The 18,535-nt window shown below is 50.8% G+C and overlaps 1 protein-coding gene and 1 long non-coding RNA gene across 3 annotated transcripts in view; one reads left to right on the top strand and one right to left on the bottom strand.

The window, feature by feature from the left end:
• Positions 1–10,072: 10,072 nt before the first annotated feature.
• POU3F3 (POU class 3 homeobox 3) lies at positions 10,073–13,004 on the bottom strand. Its single transcript, XM_039840080.1, has one exon. It carries the CDS (start codon positions 13,002–13,004, stop codon positions 11,544–11,546), a length of 1,461 nt encoding a protein of 486 aa, XP_039696014.1. The 3' UTR covers positions 10,073–11,543.
• Positions 13,005–14,746: 1,742 nt separating this feature from the next.
• The window catches only part of LOC120584459 (uncharacterized), a 70,677-nt gene continuing 66,888 nt past the window's right edge, over positions 14,747–18,535 (top strand). For both annotated transcript variants that reach the window (XR_005648039.1, XR_005648040.1), the window contains exon 1: positions 14,747–15,373. This is a non-coding gene — a long non-coding RNA (uncharacterized LOC120584459). The remainder of the gene's footprint in view (positions 15,374–18,535) is intronic.

Raw genomic sequence — 18,535 nt, 5'->3', positions numbered from 1 at the left:
TCTCTGCCATGCTGGGATGACTGGCTGGAATTTCCGAGCAGGCCCCACCCGAAGGGTCCATTTGTGAGGTCGCAGTCCCAGCACAGCCCAGCCCAGGCCAGCTGGGGTGGGGAGAGTTGGGGAGGGATCTGCAGGCCTGGCCTGAGGGCTCGAGCTAGCTTTGGCAGACTGTCTGCTCTGGGCAGTTAGGGGGACCTGGAGAGCCTGGCAGCTGGACGTGTGCAGCAACCCTGAGGGCCTTCCCCTGGGCTGAATTAAATAAAAGGGACACTGTGAAGTAGAGGGGTCATCACTGACCAGATTTCGCACCCACTTCTACCCCTCTCCCAAAGTTTTGTTCACTTCACCCAGTTTGTCACCAGTGGAGGGATACCTCTGCCTGATGAAATCTTCTACCTACTCCTAGTTCTGAATGCAGACCCTGAGCTTTTTGCTTCTGGCAGGTCTGCACTGAGCCCCACTCCTGGGCCCCGAGTTCCCAGAGGAATGCCTCTCCCACCAACTCAGAGAGGTACCCGGGGGCTGCACCAGAGCCTTCAGGACCATAAGTGGACAATTAGGGCAAAGTTATGGGTCCTTATGGCGTTCCTCCCACCCCACCCAATCACCCTCCTGCCTCGGTCTCAACTCTTCCCATCCTCAGGTGCTGGGGTGCCAATTCCTACTCACCAGCTGGAGGCCTCGCTGCACTCAGACGCTGAGTCACTGCCAGTGTTCCCTGGCGGCAGGGTAGAGGGGCCAGGGGAACTGGGGTTCTCAAAGAGCCTCAGCAGAAGCAGAGGAAATGCCCATCTAATCACCATGAGCTCCCCAACAGCACATCCTGGGGACATCCTTTCCAGTGTCCTGCTTGCTTTCCTTGCAAAGGCATTGGTGACTTACCCCTGCTAACTCCAGGAGCTCCTGCTTCTCCGGCCCACTTCCTCTCGCCCAGCAGGGAGTCTCATGGCCTGCTTCTGGGCCTGCATTGTCAGACCAGATTGCAGCCCACGACCTTCCCTGGCCAACCAAGGGGGAGATATGCTGCCCAACAAGACCACCGCCTCACTGAGCGGCGGCCTGGGGAATAGCCACCGACAAGGCCATGCGGACCCAGGCGCAGCCACTCACCCATGCTCTCCGCCTGCAGGAGCGCAGGGCCAAGGCTGCACGAGGCCCTGAGGCTGGTGAGGCCTGGGGGCGAGCCTGCACCATTGACAGGCGGGACACGTCTGCAGCGCCCGGGAGGAACAGTCAATGGACTATGTTCCGGGGATCTGGGGACCCGCCTGTAAGGTGTGATCCTTTAAAGATCGTTGGTACTACTTTTGCATGAATCCTTTGTTACAGCTTTGTCAGCCTGCATGCCTTCAGCAGCTCCCCCTTCTGGGACTCCCCAAGCCCCGGTTCCTCCCCTACCCGCCACTGCGGAGAGGGTCTGGCACAGGGGATCTGCTAAATCAACTGGCTCTCTCCAGCTCCCCTCCTGCAAAATGCTTGTTCCTTGGTTACCATCTTCCCGGTTGTGCTTGGGGCAAATGAACAGGGTTTGCACTGCCGTTTGTTGCCTTTGGGGTGAAGTTCTCTAGGAAGAAAAGGCTTTCTGAATGTGACCTCGGGCTGCTGGAGAGGCCCATTCCTGCTGCTGGTGAATGCGTAGCTCCCTGGACACCGGCAGGGTTTACTGGGTGGGCACAGCAGGGCGCAGGGGTAGGGGATAACCTCCCACAGTAAGGATTTGAGGATTCTGACAGAAAAAACAAGGTGAGGATAACACAGCTGTGAACTCGCTTGGCTGCTACTGGATACAGGGCAACCAGGTCCCACTGTCTGGGGGTAGATAGTCACCCACCTCCTCCATTTGGTATGACTCCTCTGAAGCCAAAGTACAGCCCTAGGCAATATGTTTAAAGGAAGATGCTCTGGCACACAGGAGGGCAAATAGTGACCGTTTCCATGCACATAAGCTGACATGCATCCTCATATATGGGTGCACATTTCTCCACAGTTTTTTCTATTTAATTTGTTTTCATTCCATCTTTCTAGGCCTTTCTGCCTGCGCATAGTCATTTGGAGAAAAATCAAGTGTAAGCACCTCCCTGCAGAAGGCTCTGTATGTTATGTAACACACACGAGGAGTCCTCAAGTTACCATTTTGCTCCAAAATCAGCCAGCAGAAGGTTTTCTGGCTGGGTTGGGGTGGGGGTGAGAGTGTCAGGGTGATGCAAATAGATTTGAAAGCTTTATTCTCTGGGGGCTTTTATTTCCCTCCTTGAAGCCCCAGTTCAAGGCCCAGGAACAAAGGGGGTAGGTAAGTGATCCATCTTTTAGTCTCCCCTCACTCATACCCCCTAACCTGCAGGCCCTCCTCTTTGATAAATTGGGGAAAGCCTGTGGGATCAGGTACATATGTAAATACTGCTGACCTCAGCAGCCCCTCTTCACTGAAAAGCAGAAAGCTCATTTTAGGTGCAGGCTGCTCAGTACATTTGAGTATCTACCACTTCCACTCCCCTAGACGGCACTGGACTCCAGGTTACTTGTTTAGCATCCCTCTCTTGTTAAAAACATCCAGGACAACTATCAAACAGTTCTCCAGAGAGCTAAAGACATTTCTCAGGCTAGAAACATTTTTAAAGCCCTATTTGGAAGAAATTGGCAAGAAGTACAAAGTATAATCAGTAGGATTGCCTAAGCAAGTTTGAAAGATTTCTCCCCAAAAGATGTTAATTAAACATAGTTTGTAAATGTTATTTTGTTCACTAATAGGGTTTTCCCTATTACAACCTACAGATTCTCAAGACTAAGCTAGTAAGATATCTCTTTTCATTTTGTTAGTTTCTGGGTGATACTATACTTTCTGATTAGACCTATTTAATTTATTTTTTAAAACTCTGCTGGAGAGTTTTCAACCTTAGAAGTTTAAATGAAAATTAGACTCTCCCTTGGAGACTCTTCCAGGGTTGAAGTGGAACAAACCCGCCTGGCCCCCACTCCCACCTCCAAGTAGCCCTGTCTGAGCTTGGGTAGAGTGACGGTGGCAGGTTTTGGCACCTTTTATTTTAGTGCTGGCGCAAGGCGAGCTCTTTGAAATGAATATCTATTCTATTTCAGTGTGCAATGTTCCAGCTGACTAAATGGGTTTGCCTTCCGCCGAGAGGCAGTCCTGGAGGACAGAACTAATGCGTGATCTCCCAGGATGCTCTTCATCAGAACATCCCTTGTCCTTTTGTTTTGTATTAAAAAGATGTTTTGGCTTTCCTCTCGGTGTCCTTCCCGTTATTTTGTAGCCACCGCAATGAAACATGGACAGCAATTGCCATTCTTTTAGTCCTTTGCAAACATGTCTCGTACTGGAAATTCACAGAGTCCCAGATATACCTCAGGTGTGTACTGTGCTTCTGAATTTTACTCACAACCCAACTCAGCGGGTCACCTAGACAGTCACACTTGGTTCTGCCTTCCCCTGACAGCTCTCTCCCAAACACCGCCCCTCTCCCGGCTTGTAAGGAGATGTGAATTAACTTAGAGAAAGCTTTTTGAATTAAAAAAGACCGAACTCAGGTTCTCCAGGTAAGTGATACTGGATTATACTGGTGACTAGGAAGTTAAGCGCTATCATCTCCCTTGGTATAACTCTTCTTAGAAAGAAGGGAGGGCAGCAGGCGCATTTCCACAGACATTTCTAAAACAATGGCAACTAAGAGTTTTACAGATAAAAATTCCGGTATAATTCCAGCCAGCTAAGTTATTTAAATTTGAGTTTTGTTCCATGTACACACACATGCACACATGCACACACATAACACACACCAACTAGGGGTAGATTATCAGTACATTTCCACTGGCCAACCCTGGCAACAGCAACCACCACCAACAGACTTATTCTGGGGAGTAAAAAGTTAAAAAAAAAAACAAAAAACCTCTCCATATCTTGTAAATGGTTATTTTATATTATTTAACATCCCCACAGACAAGAATTGGCCAGATACCCTTGCTCCTTTTTCTAGAAACAGGTAAACTGACCATTCTCCTTCCCTTCCCCAAGTCCTGGCTATTTTTAAAAGCTAAAATTTCTTTCCAAAGGGAGGGAAAGGAACGAATTCCATTAATGAATTACGTACGTGGAATGTGGCTTGTCTCGGGCAATTATGTTTGTAAATAAATGGCTTCCTGTTTATTATGTGTGTTTTACTAAAAAACGAAATTGAATGCCTCTGGAGCACTTAATACAGCAAATATTCACCTTATGGTTTGATTTCCACTGGGTTTTTGTTTGTTTTGTTTTGGTACTCACTAGAAAGAAATCGGGTTAAATGGAGTCAGTTGGGAAATTCATCATCCTTCGGCACCCAGGCTCACCTGGGGACGAGTCACCTCTAAAGTTCTCAGGTATGCCAAAGTATGAGGGAAGGGGGCAGGCTCTAGGGCAATGTCACTGGACTCAATCTGGGGAGTTTCAGTTTTGCCCCTGGATATTTCCAAAGCTGACCACTGCCTCCTCTGCAGCTTCAACAGTGAAGCTGGCGTTGGATTTTGGCGCCGAGACTGGGCACCGACCTGCCGCCTGGCACCCCGGCCTTCTCTGTCGCTTGCGCTCGCCCACCGCCGGCTCAGCATCGCCGCGTCCCTGGGCCTGCAGTTCCTGGGCAGGTGACCGTGACGTGGCCGGGCACTGGCAGCCACCCCAGTGTTCGTGGGGCGCTGGGGTTTTCCAGCCGCGAGAAGCGGAGGCGCGCGGCCCGGACGCCTCGGGCTCGCCAAGATCCCCATCCCGAGCGCAGTGCGCAGGGCCTGACGCTGAAACTTCACAGAGCCCCCGGCCGCCTTCTGCCCTAACCCCGGCTTCGCAGGCCAGTCCCCGAGCCCCTGTCCCGGCGCGTTCCCAAACAATGAGACCCACCCGCGCTCGAGGCCAGTCCTCGCTGACCCTCCGCTTTCCGCTTTCCCACATTTGGGCTGCAGCAAACGGTCGAACACTTATTCTGAGCCAAGGCGCCCCTTCCCTACGTGGCACCCTGCGGGAGAGACCCAAAGTGTCCCCTTTCTGGAAATCCCAGGCTCTGGTCTCCGAGGTGGGCTCTGGTCTTTGAAGCCTCAGCGAGTCCAGCTCTGTCTTGACTTTCCCTCCAGGACTCGGGGCCACCGGGAGGCTCAAGGAGAGCCGAGCCGCAGGCCCTGAACCCAACGCCTCTGAGCTCACGGTCCGCAGAGGGGGAGGCGGCGACTGAGTTCCTTGGGAGAGGGGGCTGGACTCCAGAATGCAAAATCTGCCAACTTGGGGCAGGGGTCGACGGGCATTTCTGCCTTTACTTCCCACATGCGTGCAAAAAGTGAGTGCCAGGACCTCTGGAACCTGAGCCCACCGGAACACAGCAACTCCCCCGACCTTCCAAGGAAACTTTTGCAACTTTCTTTTCTGCCCGTCCCCAGTTTTATAGGTTTTCTCCAGACACCGGCCTCGTCGATTGCTCTGCCAACTGCCCTTTAGTGTCTAGGGCCCCCAAAGCCTAAGTGTTTCTAGAATTATAATAATAATTGTTATTAGGCTGGGGACGGAGAGCAGGATCAGAGGACAGTGGACTGAGGGGGAAGAGAAGAAATGTTGATGAAAAAGGATATTTCCACCTGTGTTTAAAAAAGTTTCATTTGACAATTATCAATAACTCCGATAGACAACTCCATTAAAAAAAAAAAAGATTTACTACTGCTCTTGAAAAGCCGTTATTTTTTACAGTGCTTTTAGGAAGATAGATGAACAAAACATCGCGTTTCAAGCCATTTTGATCTGTAATTAAATGGCAGGATCGGTTTGTATTCTCCTACGGCTTTTACAGAAGTTGCAGTGATCCAAAGTCGGGTTGCTGTGTCAGAGTGGCATTTTTATTAATGAGAATACAAAAAGCTTGCATATTCGTAGCCCTGCTTGAATTTAGTTGCTAAGCAACCGCTGTATGGTAATTCATCCGCGAAATTTAAATCTTTGAGAAAGGATCGTGCGTTTTGCTGAATGGTCGTCAGGAGGAAAACAACTTGTGGGACTGGCCAGCTGTTGCCGGGCCTGGCCGAGCAGAGATCCGGCCAAACCACCGCGCGGGCCACCGCCCCACCTCACCGCCGGCCATACCCTGTGTCCCTGGAGAGAAGCTGGGCTTCTGGCAGCGGAAGCCCCAGGTCCCCAGCACCACTCTCCTCAGCTCTGCTGAGCCGGTTCCACTTGAGACAGGCCCTGCACCTGAGCAAGCCCTCTGCGTCCCTAGGGCTTGAAAGACCAGGCTGCTACTTTCTGCAGCCCCCTCCCCGTCACTGGCACCCGCTGGCACCCACAGGCCCAGATACACACACACACACACACACACACACACACACACACACACACCCGTGTCACCTCAAGAAGGCCGGTTGTCCAGACCCCTCTGAGGTCACTTCCAGAGCCGGCTCTTCCTCGAGGAAGACCTGGCTCATAAAGAACTCAGCCCACAGACCTCCAGAAGGCCAGGCGGCTGCCTCTGGCCGGCAGTGACATCATAGGCTCCTGCTCCCCACGCTTGCGCCTACATTTTAAGATACAGGAACAAACACGGATGTGAAATCAAGAATGAAAGAGAGAGTAATCTAATTAATAGGCCATGAGCCGAGCTAACAAAATCAAAGAATCTGATTACACAAGTACCCCCTCTTGCTATCTCCGCTGCCCCCAAACCTCATCCATCTCTTCCAGCCTTCACACGGTTTCCTTTCCTAGACTGGGAAGTTCAGGAGGCAAACCCAGAGACCTCTGATTTCCTTATTGAAATCAAGATCAAGCCCGTGGTGGGGATCTGCGGCTGGAGTTTACTTGGGTGACCTTCAGGCCCTCAGACCAGCTACCTGAGGAACTGAGACCAACAGAACTTGGGACTGCTGGGGAGGTGGCCCCCACACTTCTTACATGTATCACTCTTACAAACAACACCTGTACTGATCGCTTATGCTGTCAGTAACCGGACTAGAGAAAGAGGTTCTTCACTCACAGCCATTGTAAGAGGACTATTTTAAAAAAAAACAAAAAAAAACAACAACAAAAACATAACACTTTTTTTTCTCCATCACCTTGTTTCTGGGTCACTGATAACCTCAAAGTCTTAACTCTCTTTCAACACCCTTCCCCAGCATAGATGTCTGAGCACACCAAGGTATTAGGTTTTATCACTGAAACAGCATCTGTTCTAATCGGTCCAGTCAGCCACGTGCATTTCATGAAAGAATACTTTAATTTCTATCCTTCTGCCTTGAAAAAAACCAGGTCCACCTCCTAAATAATTAATTTCAAGCCCGCATCCAGTGCCAATACTTGTTGCATCCATTTTAGAGTTTGATTAATTATCCTGGAACTTGGGCAAACTAAACTCCATGTGGAATGTTTCTTCCTTCAATTTAGTTCTGAAAGCTACACATTATTGATGGATCTTACTCTATTTACATACAAATTGGTGCAAATATGCCCATCTCTTAAAATGCATTTTGTATAAATATATAAAAGTGTCATTTTTGATTTAGCTTGAAGAGGTTGATCATTTATTACAAAAATAAACGAATAAATACAACAGTATATTGTTGCTTCCAACAGGATAAATACTTTACAAATATATAATTTAAAAAACAAATTTAATTGTTAAAATTATTTAAAATATTACACTTATCGATAAAACTATCAATAGTATATACTGCATTTAATATTAGAACCAATTATTCTGTGAATGTTGAAAAGCATTCATACAAAACAGATTATGAGCATGGTAATGAGCAAACACTGAAGGCTACAGGGAAGCAGAGGGACTCTCTAAGATCAATAATGAACAATTCTGTTTTGGAACAAAGAAGTAGTCCTTGGCTAAGTACTTTAAAAAAAAAAAAGAAAAGGCAGAGCAACAACAGCAAAGTGACTATTTTAAATACACCTTGAATGATTTATCGCCCAGACCTGCAGGGGAAGATGGTTGGGTGAATGAGATGACTGAGGCTTGGACAACAGATCAGGAGCCACAGGGGACTGCAAACTATAAATGGGCCTAGCTTGGGATTAGCCAGATTGATGGAACAGAACTTTGTCACTTTCCTTTGGGTTGGTACTGGAGGAGGGGGTGAATTGAAATGGGTGGAAACAAATGGGCACTTTATGAAGCACAAGACACTTGCTCTGCAAAGGAACACAATGACCAAATTCATTAAAAAGATCTGGTGATATATAACAATATTTTCATTATTTATGTGTTGTAACAATATCAGCCTTAGCACAAAACCTCTGTCATATCTGCTCTTTTGTTTTTCAACCATGAATTTCATTTTGTAAATACATTCAAAGGGCTGATTTTCAAAAATATGGAGTGCAAGCACTAGCTCACTTTTAAAAATGAAAAATAATGAAATGAAAAGGTCTTGCTTGCCCAGCTTCTCCAATTACAAGTTACTCTGATGCTCCTTAATCGGGGCTTCTTCCGAAGTAATCAGCAAAGGTTGCTTTTTAATAGTGTGAAATCTAACGGTAGTTCTTTTCTCCTCGGCCAAACCAAGTAAGCAAATAGCTCCTAAAATTTTAAATAGACTCATTCTCTGTCTAATCAACCTCTACCATCCTGGTGGGAAAAACAGGTCTTCATCTCATGTGCCAGTAGTATCCACCATATAAAAACAACCACACCCAGTCCTCAGCTTTCCAATTAAGGCCTTCTTTGCTTGCCCCTGTAGATCCTCAAAAATTATGAAGTTTGTCCCCACACCCCCACTCCAGGTTGTAAATTTGCTGGGCAGAGTGATTACAATAGCAAGAGAAATAGGGAAACAAGAAAGCCAAGAAAAGTAAATTGTGGTTTCTTGTTTTCATTTTTTCTTCTCTCTGTTTAATAAATATGGCCTTTTTCAGATTTCACAAATCAAAATGATTGTGATTTTTACTACGATTTGGTGTTTAAAATAATGCAACCCAATACATGGCCATCTGGCTGGGCTTGATTTATGAAAGTGACACAGGGTCTGTCTGGAAGAAATAACTGTTCCTTGTTGCTCTCACAGTTTTCCGGGTTTTTTAACCCCTGCATCGATATCATAGGGAGAGGAAGTGAAGATGAGAGAAGAAGGCAAAACATGAGTGACAGCTAAATGAGATCAGGGGAAAATTAATCTATAAAATCACTGCTTTATCACCCCCAAATACTTTTTTTTTTTAAGTACAATATGAAAGGGCTCAACTGAGCAGAGCCTTTTGCGTCTTTAGTACTCACAACCTGAGGCATCATCCTTTCATTTCCCCTCATGGTAAATATTGATACATTAACTTGATAAATGTGACCGCTCTGCAGTATGTACCTAAGGAGTGATCCAAAAAGCTAAAACCCCCAGCACCAGTAAAGAAGATATAAGATCACATTGGGGAACGACGGAAACACAGAACTGCAGAATCTTGTGTCTGAGCTGGTAATCACAGAGGGGAATGCAGTGTGGACCACATTCCTTGCATTACAGGAGAAACAAATAAAACAAAAGACCCCAGCTTAATAATTTAAACGTAATTACATATAGTCATTAATGGGAAGTAATTGATATAAAATATTTTACAGACTTATAAGCTATTCTTCACAACTATTAGTCTTCAGAAAAAGAGGAAAGAGGCACAGCAATATGGTGGGGGACGGCAGGAAAAAGACAGACTAAACTTTTGAGGGGGCCCTGTATTAACCATTAATAATCAGTTGGCACATTTTTACTGGTGACGTAGTCCAATCTTCTGAGAAAGGCGATAAAGGACACAGGTATCTCCAAGAAAAGGACTGGTATTTTGACCATTTCCCCTAAAAACACTAAAAACACCCACTAAAATTAAGGGAGAGAAAAAAATATTGTGAAATTTACAGTTTACCAAGGAGTGACTACTAAGTTAAGGTATTAGCGTTTTGTCACATCTATCTTTCACTCTAGATTTCCAAATGTACCTTAGGTGGAGCAGGCTCCACTTCACTTCCTCAGTGCTATCACTGAAGGACTTGCATTAGTAAAAAAATATTTTCTAAAGAACTCTTTTCTTCCCACACAGTGTTTATGCATCAGACACAGACTATTTCATTCTAACAAATTTATTTTCTCGATCAGCTCTTACGGAATCACTACTCAAATTAAATTACAATCAAATGATCACATCAAAAGATACCCTTATTACCTAACAACTGTCCATATTTTCATTTCATTTTGATTTGTGCTCGTCTGAAAAAAACACGTAATACAAGATCTGGGGAAAAATAAATTACCGTTTTGCAGCAGTTCATAAGTATTCTGAATAAAATATTAAAAGAAGTCATTTAATGAAAATATAAAGCAAATATTTTTAGATCAACAACGGATCTAACAATTCTATATTGCCGTCTTTTGAAAAGTCTGTTTATTAAAACCTACCAAAAACACTGCTTGGAAATGGCAGTATTATATAATCACATCCACAGCACCCATTCAATCAAAGTTGGCAACGGATTGAGGAGCGAAGTCCAAGAAGTGCAGCGGCTGGTGCTCAGTCTTTCTAAATCCCTTTATCTGAGTCAGTCCAGAAATAAAAAATAAAAAATATTAATAAAAAAAATATTAGCAGTGGAATCTTTAGGCATCGCCCACCCGAGGGGCAGCCGTTGCAGCCGGGGTTGGTGGCTGGGCCTTGCTCCGTGCCCAGTCCACTCGCCCACGTCCTGCTGGGCATGGCCTCTCCCACTCCTCGGCGGATGGGCGATGTCCCCTTCCCCTCGCTCATCCCCCTGCTTTTTCGTGATACTTTTATTTCCAAGGTTATTTGGAGGAAACGTATTCTTTTTCTTTTGGCTTTGCTCTTCAGTTTGTTAATTTCAGAAGCTGTGAATATTGTTTTTGCTGGAGACTGTACCTTTTTTCTCCTTCCCATTTCATAATCAGTTTGTCCCCAAATGACTTCAATATGGCCAAAAAGAACAGGGTCCCGGAGCACAGAGTCATCCCTGATTAAACCCGGTGCCTCTGCTTTCTTTCAGGTTGCTTCCAGGAAAGAAAGTTCCCGTGGGTCACTCAGGCAGCCCTTTGGAGGGAGGGGTGCGTTTTTTAAGAGAGAAGAGGCAAGTGCTAGGTGCCGTCCACCTCCGCCTTGTAGGACTTCTCAGGGTGGGAAAGACCTCCTGAGTGCAGTTTTGGTGCGCTAGGAATCTTCACCCTTCTTTAAAAGCAAAAACAAGAACAAAAACGAAACACCACCACAGCATAAACGAGATCTCACGATCGCCCCCTTTTTCTCTTCCGGTTTTGTTTGTTATATATGTATTTAAAACCGTCTGGGTATTTATTATGCTTGTTTGTTTGTTTTGCCCCTCCTTCCTTGGACTTCAAAAAATGTCTCCTCGGTCCGTCTCTCTCTCTTTTTTCTTCCAAGGGCAGGCATACCTGTCTTTGGGTTGAGGGGAGGGCGGCGGGCGGGCCCGGGGTGGCCCTGGTGCGGGGTCGGCATGGCGACGGGGACAGTGGCGGTGGTGACAGCGGCTGCGGAGGCGGCGGCCTTTGTGTTGCTGTGGTCCTGCCCGTCACTGCACACTCGTCTGCAGCCCGTGGTGCGGCGGCGGCGTGTCGGCGCTCACGGCGCCCACCTGCGAGTACACGTCGTCCGGCGTCTGCTGTTGGATGCCCGGCGGCGTCATGCGCTTCTCCTTCTGGCGCCGGTTGCAAAACCAGACCCGCACCACTTCCTTCTCGAGCTGCAGGCTGTCCGCTAGGTTGGTGATCTCCTGCGCCGAGGGCTTGGGGCACTTGAGGAAGTGGCTCTCGAGCGCGCCCTTGACGCTCACCTCGATGGAGGTCCGCTTCTTGCGCTTGCGGCCCTGCGCCGCGATCTTGTCGATGCTCGTGGGGCTGCCGGTGCTCGAGTCCGCCTCCTCCAGCCACTTGTTCAGTAGTGGCTTGAGCTTGCACATGTTCTTGAAGCTGAGCTGCAGGGCCTCGAAGCGACAGATGGTGGTCTGCGAGAACACGTTGCCGTACAGCGTGCCTAGGGCCAGCCCCACGTCGGCCTGTGTGAAGCCCAGCTTGATGCGCCGCTGCTTGAACTGCTTGGCGAATTGCTCCAGATCGTCCGACGTCGGCGTGTCCTCATCCGAGTGTGGGTCGTGGCTGTTGAGTCCGGGCCCCGCACCGCCGCCGCCGTGGTGCGGGGGTCCCTGCGCGTGGTGCGGATGCGGCGGATGCGCGTGCGCGTGGTGGTGGTGGTGGTGGTGGTGCTCGGCCAGCTCGGGCGTGTCCCCGCGTACCAGCCCTGGGTGCACCAGGCTCTGGGCGCCACCGCCCGCGCCGCCGCCGCCGCCTCCAGGCCCCGGGGGCGCGCTCAGCATGCCGTTCACCGTGAAGCCGCCGGGCTGTGAGTACAGCAGGCTCTGCGGCGGCGGCTGCTGGCCCCCGGCCATGGACGGGAGGTGAGCGGCGGCGGCGGCGGCTGCGGCGGCGGCGGCTGCAGCGGCGGCAGCTCCCCAGCCCCCGGGGTGGCCCTGGTGTGGGGGCGGCGGCGGCCCGAGGTGCGGCGGCCCACGGTGGTGCAGCGCTGTGCCCGCGTGCAGGTCATCGCGTCCGGCGCCGCCCTTTACGTCGGGGCCTTGCGGCGGCGGCGGCGGCGGCGGCTGCTGGGGGCTTCCGGCCATGCCCACGGCGCTGCCGGACCACGGCGAGCTCGCCTCCACGGCGGCGGCGGCGGCAGCGGCGGCGGCGGCGGCGGCGTGGGGCAGGGCCGTGACCCACTGGTGCGCGTGGCTGAGCATATGGCCGCCGTTGCTGGCGGCCATGGCCCCCTGCATGAAGTCACTCTGCACCATCTTGACGGAGGACGGGTCCCCTCGGTAGGCGCCCGAGGTCACGGCGGCGCTGCCGGGCTGCATGCCGCCCCCGGCGCCCCCGGCGGCGCCGCCGCCGCCCCCGCCGCCGCCGGCCCCCGCCGTCGAGTGCCTGATGGACCGACTGCCAATAGTGGACTCTCCCAGCAGATTCAGGGTTAGAGCCATAATGACCGATGCCAGCTCCTCCCGCCACCACCTGGCTCCTCGCCACCGCCATGACCGCCGCCGCTCCTCTCGCCGCGCCCCCGCCTTTCTCTCCTCCTCCCCGCTCGGCTTCGGCCCCCCGCCCCGGGCCCCTGTTGGCCCTGCAGCCTTCGCCGCCGCCGCCTCCGCCCCCGTCGCCGCCGCCGCAGCCGCGGTCCCCGGCTGCAGCTGCAAGGCCGCTCGGCAGGGCGCGGGGGTCGCCGGCTGGCCTCGGTCAGCAGCAGCAGCAGCAGAAGCAGCAGCAGCGCTCTGGGGTGGGGGGCTCGCTTTTCGGGGCGCGCTCCGTGGCCGCCCCCTTCAGGGGGGGTCGTGGCCGCCCCCCAGCCCCGGCGCGTTCCACTCGCTCCAGCGGGGCTCGCTGGGCGAGGCGCGGGCCTGCGCTCGGGGCTGTGTGCCGGAGCGTCCGGCTTCCGCTCCCCGTGCTGTCCCGGCGAGCGCGGACTGTGCCCGGGCGCGGGGCCCGCTCCACCTGCCAAGTGGCGATTTCACGGGAGACAACAAAGAAAGAAGCCGTTCCTTTCTTCCTGAACCAAACTGTGGATGATCAGCAGCCGATCCGCTCCTTCTCTCGGTCACTCTCCGCTGTCCTCCTCAGGCACACATTTCACTCGCTGTCCCTTGCAGTAGTAAAACTTTTTTCGTCCTTGAAGGCGTGGCGATGCTGGCGGCTTGGTCTGGTCCTTCCAAGTTTTGCTCTGTCCTAGGAAAACTTCGTGCGATGGTGCATTTCTCTGAAGTGGCTATTGCCGGAGTTCTTGGTTGCCTCTGAAACAAGAGTCCTTTTCCATTCTCCTCGCAACAGTCACAGTCTGATGCGACATCTTTCCTTTTGGGCAGAAATGAGGAAACAAATATAACAAGGAAAAAAAATTGAACAGGAGAAAAATGAGGTCGAATGGCTCTGTTACCTTGTTGCTGAAGGCTGGGGTTGGTGTTTTATTTTTTTCCCAGCAGTTGTCTGGAGGAGGAGGAGGAAGAAGAGTGCATTGGTGGAGATGGAGGGGTGTGTGTGCATAGAAGGGATCCTGGAAACACAACCAACTCCAGTGAGCACGTTGAGCGGCTCGTAAGGGGCACGGACGGCGCTGCGCGGGCCGTACCGAAGCGGAGTTGCAGCGGGAGCTCGCTCTGCGCCCTCTTGCGCGCTCTCTTCCTCTCTCACTTTTCCGATCCCTCCCTCTCTCTCTCCCTCTCTCGCTCGCCCGCTCGCGCTCCGATCTGACAGTTCGCTCTCTGTCCCTCCCTCTCAGAGCGGGGACTGTCGAATGTTTACCCTCCGCCGCGAGCGCGCACCCACCACCACACTTTCCCAAATACAAGGAAGTCGAGCACCAGGGCCCCCGCTGATTGGCTACCCGCTGGGTGATTGGCAGGCCGGGAATGACTGGCTCAGGACGCGAGGCCCCCCTTCCGGCCGTTCCGATTGGTTGCTTTTTAATTTAGGCAGAGCATCGTAGATGCTGGAAATCTGTCGTCCCCCAGGCTCCTCACCTCTTCACTTTCTCCTCCCCGCCCCTCCCCCGCCGCCTCCCCTCCGCCCATCTTAACTCTTGAGTGTCCGGCCGAGTCGTTTGGCGTCCCTCCCATGGTTCTGGGCGTTCGCTAGAGGTCTGGGAGGAGGAAGGAGAAGAAAGAAAAGGAGGAGGGACGGAAGAAAGGTGGTGGTGGGGTGGGAAGTGTGTGTGTCAGTGTGTATGGGGGGGTGGGGGGGGGGAGAATCAAGGAGAGAAAACGAAGAGGGGAAAAAAATCATGAAAAATAGCAAGCTACCCACTCCACCCAGGACTGCGTGGTGTTGCCGCCCTCCCCGCCTCCCCATCCCAGAGATTTGTAAAGCGCGCGGCAAGGATGCACCATTCACGTTAATACCTATAGACAGATGTGTCCCCAGTGGTTTCAAAGTTTCCTTTCTCCTTCACCAGTCGGCCCCCATCTCTGTCTCTGCGGGGGTGGGAAGGGGGAGCTCGCAGCGCCAAGAGCTCGGGTCGTGGCCACGCTCCTTGGAAATCCGCCACCGCAACTTTCCGCAGCCTCTGCGCGCCAGCGGCGGCCCCCTTTGTTTAAGTTCTCGGATGCCATCATCTGGGAAACCTGCAACCCGGGACCAGCGCGGTGCCCGCGCGTGCGAGACGGACCGCTCGCTGCCGCGGCTGCGCTCGCCCCCACCCCCCTCTGCTTCGCTCCCTCCCTCTCCTTCTCTCCCCTCCCTCCCGCCTCCCTCCTCGGGGATTCAGGCAAGTAGCGTGTGTGCCCTTGTGAGTTTGGAGGGTGCCGGTCAGCGGAGCCATGCGATGTATTTGAAAAGCAATCAGGCCGACCTTTCCCCATAGGTACATCGTAAGTGTATCCCACCCCAGGGGCTTTAGGCATCCCCATTCCAGCAGGAGCCGGCCTAAGGAACCGGGATCCACTCGCCGCGCCCTCCACTGCTCGCTCGCTCGCTCGCTCGCGCGCTCGCTCGCTCTCTCTCTCTCTCTCTCTCTTTCTCTCTCTCTCGTTTTCAGCGTGGATATTAGTGGTGGGGTTGGCTTGCCCTCTATTTTTAGGCACGGTGTGCTTTTTCTTTCTTTTCTGTCTCCAGTGGGTTTGCATAGTGGATGGGGCTGGCGGCGACAGAACGCTTTCTCAGCCCCAGCCTGGCTGAAAGAGTTAAGGGGGACGGGCGGGGGGAGTGCGCAGGGTAGGCGGGAGAAGCGGGGGTGGGGGACGCAGCCAAGCGGAAACGCTGCACTGAGGAACCTCAGCGAACCAAGAAAAAAGAGAAAGTGGCAACGAAAACAAGGGCAAATTGAACCCTCCTCTGAGATTTCCAATGAACTAACCTAACTCGGACATTCAATAAATACATCGTTCCTAATGAGTGTGCGTTGCGTGCACCCCGCACCCCAGCCGCGGTGCAACGGACGCCCGCCCTAGCCTGCTTCTGTGGCGGGCAGACCCCAGCTCCAGCAGCGCGCGCCAGAGCCGCGGCCCTGGACTTGGATGCGAAGCTCGGATTAAAATGTGAACGGGGCTGCCCTTCCCTCCTGGGGAATAATTCCTCTGCTGGGCGCAGTTAAGTGAACTCAGTTAAAGCTGGAGAGCCCAGCCGCAGCCACACAGACTTTGCGTGAATTCCAGATTAACAGTAGACGCGTAGAATTTATGTAGGATCTTGTCCAGCTCTTGTTGCCGGGGGAGAGATACCATCGTAGGTAGGTTTTAGGAAAGCATTATTGCTAAGGTATAGATCTGAGAGGCAGCGTCAACCAAACCCCGGGGATTTTTTTTCTCTGCGTCCTCCTAAGGTTCCTTTTTATATTTATGTATGCGTATATGTATATATAAAAGACGGAACACAGATTTCATTGAATAAATCTGAGATCTCCAGGTGCAGACGTTTGAATAGTCGGTGCCAGCACCCCATGTTTTCCTTTCCTGCCGATTTTGCTTGGATCCGGCTCAAAAACCGAGAAAGTCTCGTGGTTTTGTTTACACTGAATGGGGAGGATAGGAACAGAGCCATGGGGCCGTCTTTCATTAATATACAGTGAGGATTTTGTCTAAATTACTGCTATGAATTTCACAGTACACGCTTTCAAAAGCAGTCTCAGGTGGCCTGATGAAACGTGATAGCGCCTCTGCAAACAGATCCACTTTCTTTCTTTTCAAGGAGGGTGTGTGTGTGTGTGGGAAGCCCCCCAAAACGCTGTGCTACTCGATAACAGTAGTGCATTTCTGTTCCGAGGTCTGTCCCCTTCGTTCCCCCCTTTCCTCCTACTTCGTTCTCCAGTCGCTCCCCAGCCTCCCCCCTCCCACCCCACCCACCCGCCCCATCCTTTGCGAGTGTGATTGTTTTGTCTGGAAAAAAAAATCCAAAGTATATAACAAGGGGAGAACAGTTAGTGCTGATTTTCATTTGCATACATTTTCATATATTTTGGTGAAAATAATAGACTAGTGGAGAGCTGGGCTTAGAGGAGTCGGTGTAAAGGAAGGCTAAGGATGCATCGGTTCTGGGGAGTTGAGAATAAGCCTTCCCCCCTCCAGTCACCTTATTAGAAAAAAAAAATAAAACATCTTTTATTTTAAAGTCAAACCTCGGAAGTTTGCTCGGTAAGTGTTTTTCATTTTCTTTCCTTAATTTCTCCTTTTCCCACCTCCTTTCTGGGTTTATTTATGCTCTTGTAGGTTTTGGAGTTTATTTTCTTTACTTGGGACAAGAAAGGGTTCACAGAGCAACTGTTTTGAAAGAAAGAAGGGAAAGTGTGTTAGGGAGGAAGTAAAAAAAAAAAAGCCATGCGAAAATATTACATGAAAAGATGGGTTCACTCCAAAGCTCCTCACAGCAAGGCACATTTTTGGGTTTGGGTTGGGGAGGAGCTTGCAATTGAATTTAATTGTTGATTCTGGGGAGAGGGGAGGCCCTAGAATAGCAGCGATTATAAAGCACGTAGTATTATAAATATTTTTTGTTTGAGGAGTTTTAAAGATTAAGACCAGAGAGAGAGAAAAACCCTTCTGTAGCCAGTGCTGATGTGGTGAACTGTGTGTGCTTGCAAGGGATGGGGGTGAGGGGATTCCTGCTGAGAGCAGAGGGTTGGAGGTTGTGGGGTGGGGAGGCTTGGCAAAGGGAGGGCAGAGAGCTGGAGCAGAAGGAAGCAGAGGAGGAAGAAGAGGCAGGAAGTCAGTGCACCCCCGGTTAGTGCCCTTTCTGGGAGCACGCGGTTAGTTGCAGCCTCTCAGCTTGGTAGTAAAAGTCCATCAGAAAGAGGTGATCAATCAAAACCAACCAGGACATCCTACACTTCATTCCCAAAGGAGGCTGGAGCTCCAGCAACGCAAACTAGATTTTACTTTGTTTTCCGTATTTGACAGCCTGCCTTGTCCCCCTCCTTGCCACTGTCACTGGGTCGTGTAAAAATTGAAGGTGCAGTTATTTGCTAGGTGCAGTTAATTAGATAAAAATGGCTGGAGGAAATAGCTAGGCCAAGTCCAAGCTTGTGTGAGCCCCTTACCTTCGTGAAATAGGCTGGAGAGGATTCTCAAAGCTTCTTGGTTTTGTTCTTTTAAAGGAAAGCGGCGTCTGGGTGATGAGTAGGTAAACCCGAATGGCTGGAATTTCATCGCACTTTTGTATCCAGAACACCTTGCAATTTAAAATTTGTAATTTCTTTGGCAACAGTTGATGCCAAATCAATGAAATGGTTTGTAAAGAGACAGGAAGAGGTTTCAGTTGGGGAGGGGGATAAGAAATCGCCAGTTTTCCACTCCTTGTTTACGTGCTTGGCAGCCTCGCTTTTGACTGGGGTTAACTCTCTGTGCTCCATTGGACCAGATGCCATATAGAGCTGCTCCCTGAAGATCATTTGTTTCCTTGATGGGGAACATTTCTGAGCAGAGCATATTGGTTGCCATAGAGAAAGAAATAAAAGGAAGAACACTAGTCACATTAAGCTATATGTTTGTGCACTGGGCTTTAGATAAAAGGACCTTGGTTCAGCCAAAGAGAA

The sequence above is a fragment of the Pteropus medius genome, unplaced genomic scaffold (assembly GCF_902729225.1).
Source record: "Pteropus medius unplaced genomic scaffold, Ma_sr-lr_union100, whole genome shotgun sequence".
Classification (NCBI taxonomy): domain Eukaryota; kingdom Metazoa; phylum Chordata; class Mammalia; order Chiroptera; family Pteropodidae; genus Pteropus; species Pteropus medius.
This window is presented reverse-complemented; position numbering and strand designations above follow the sequence as displayed.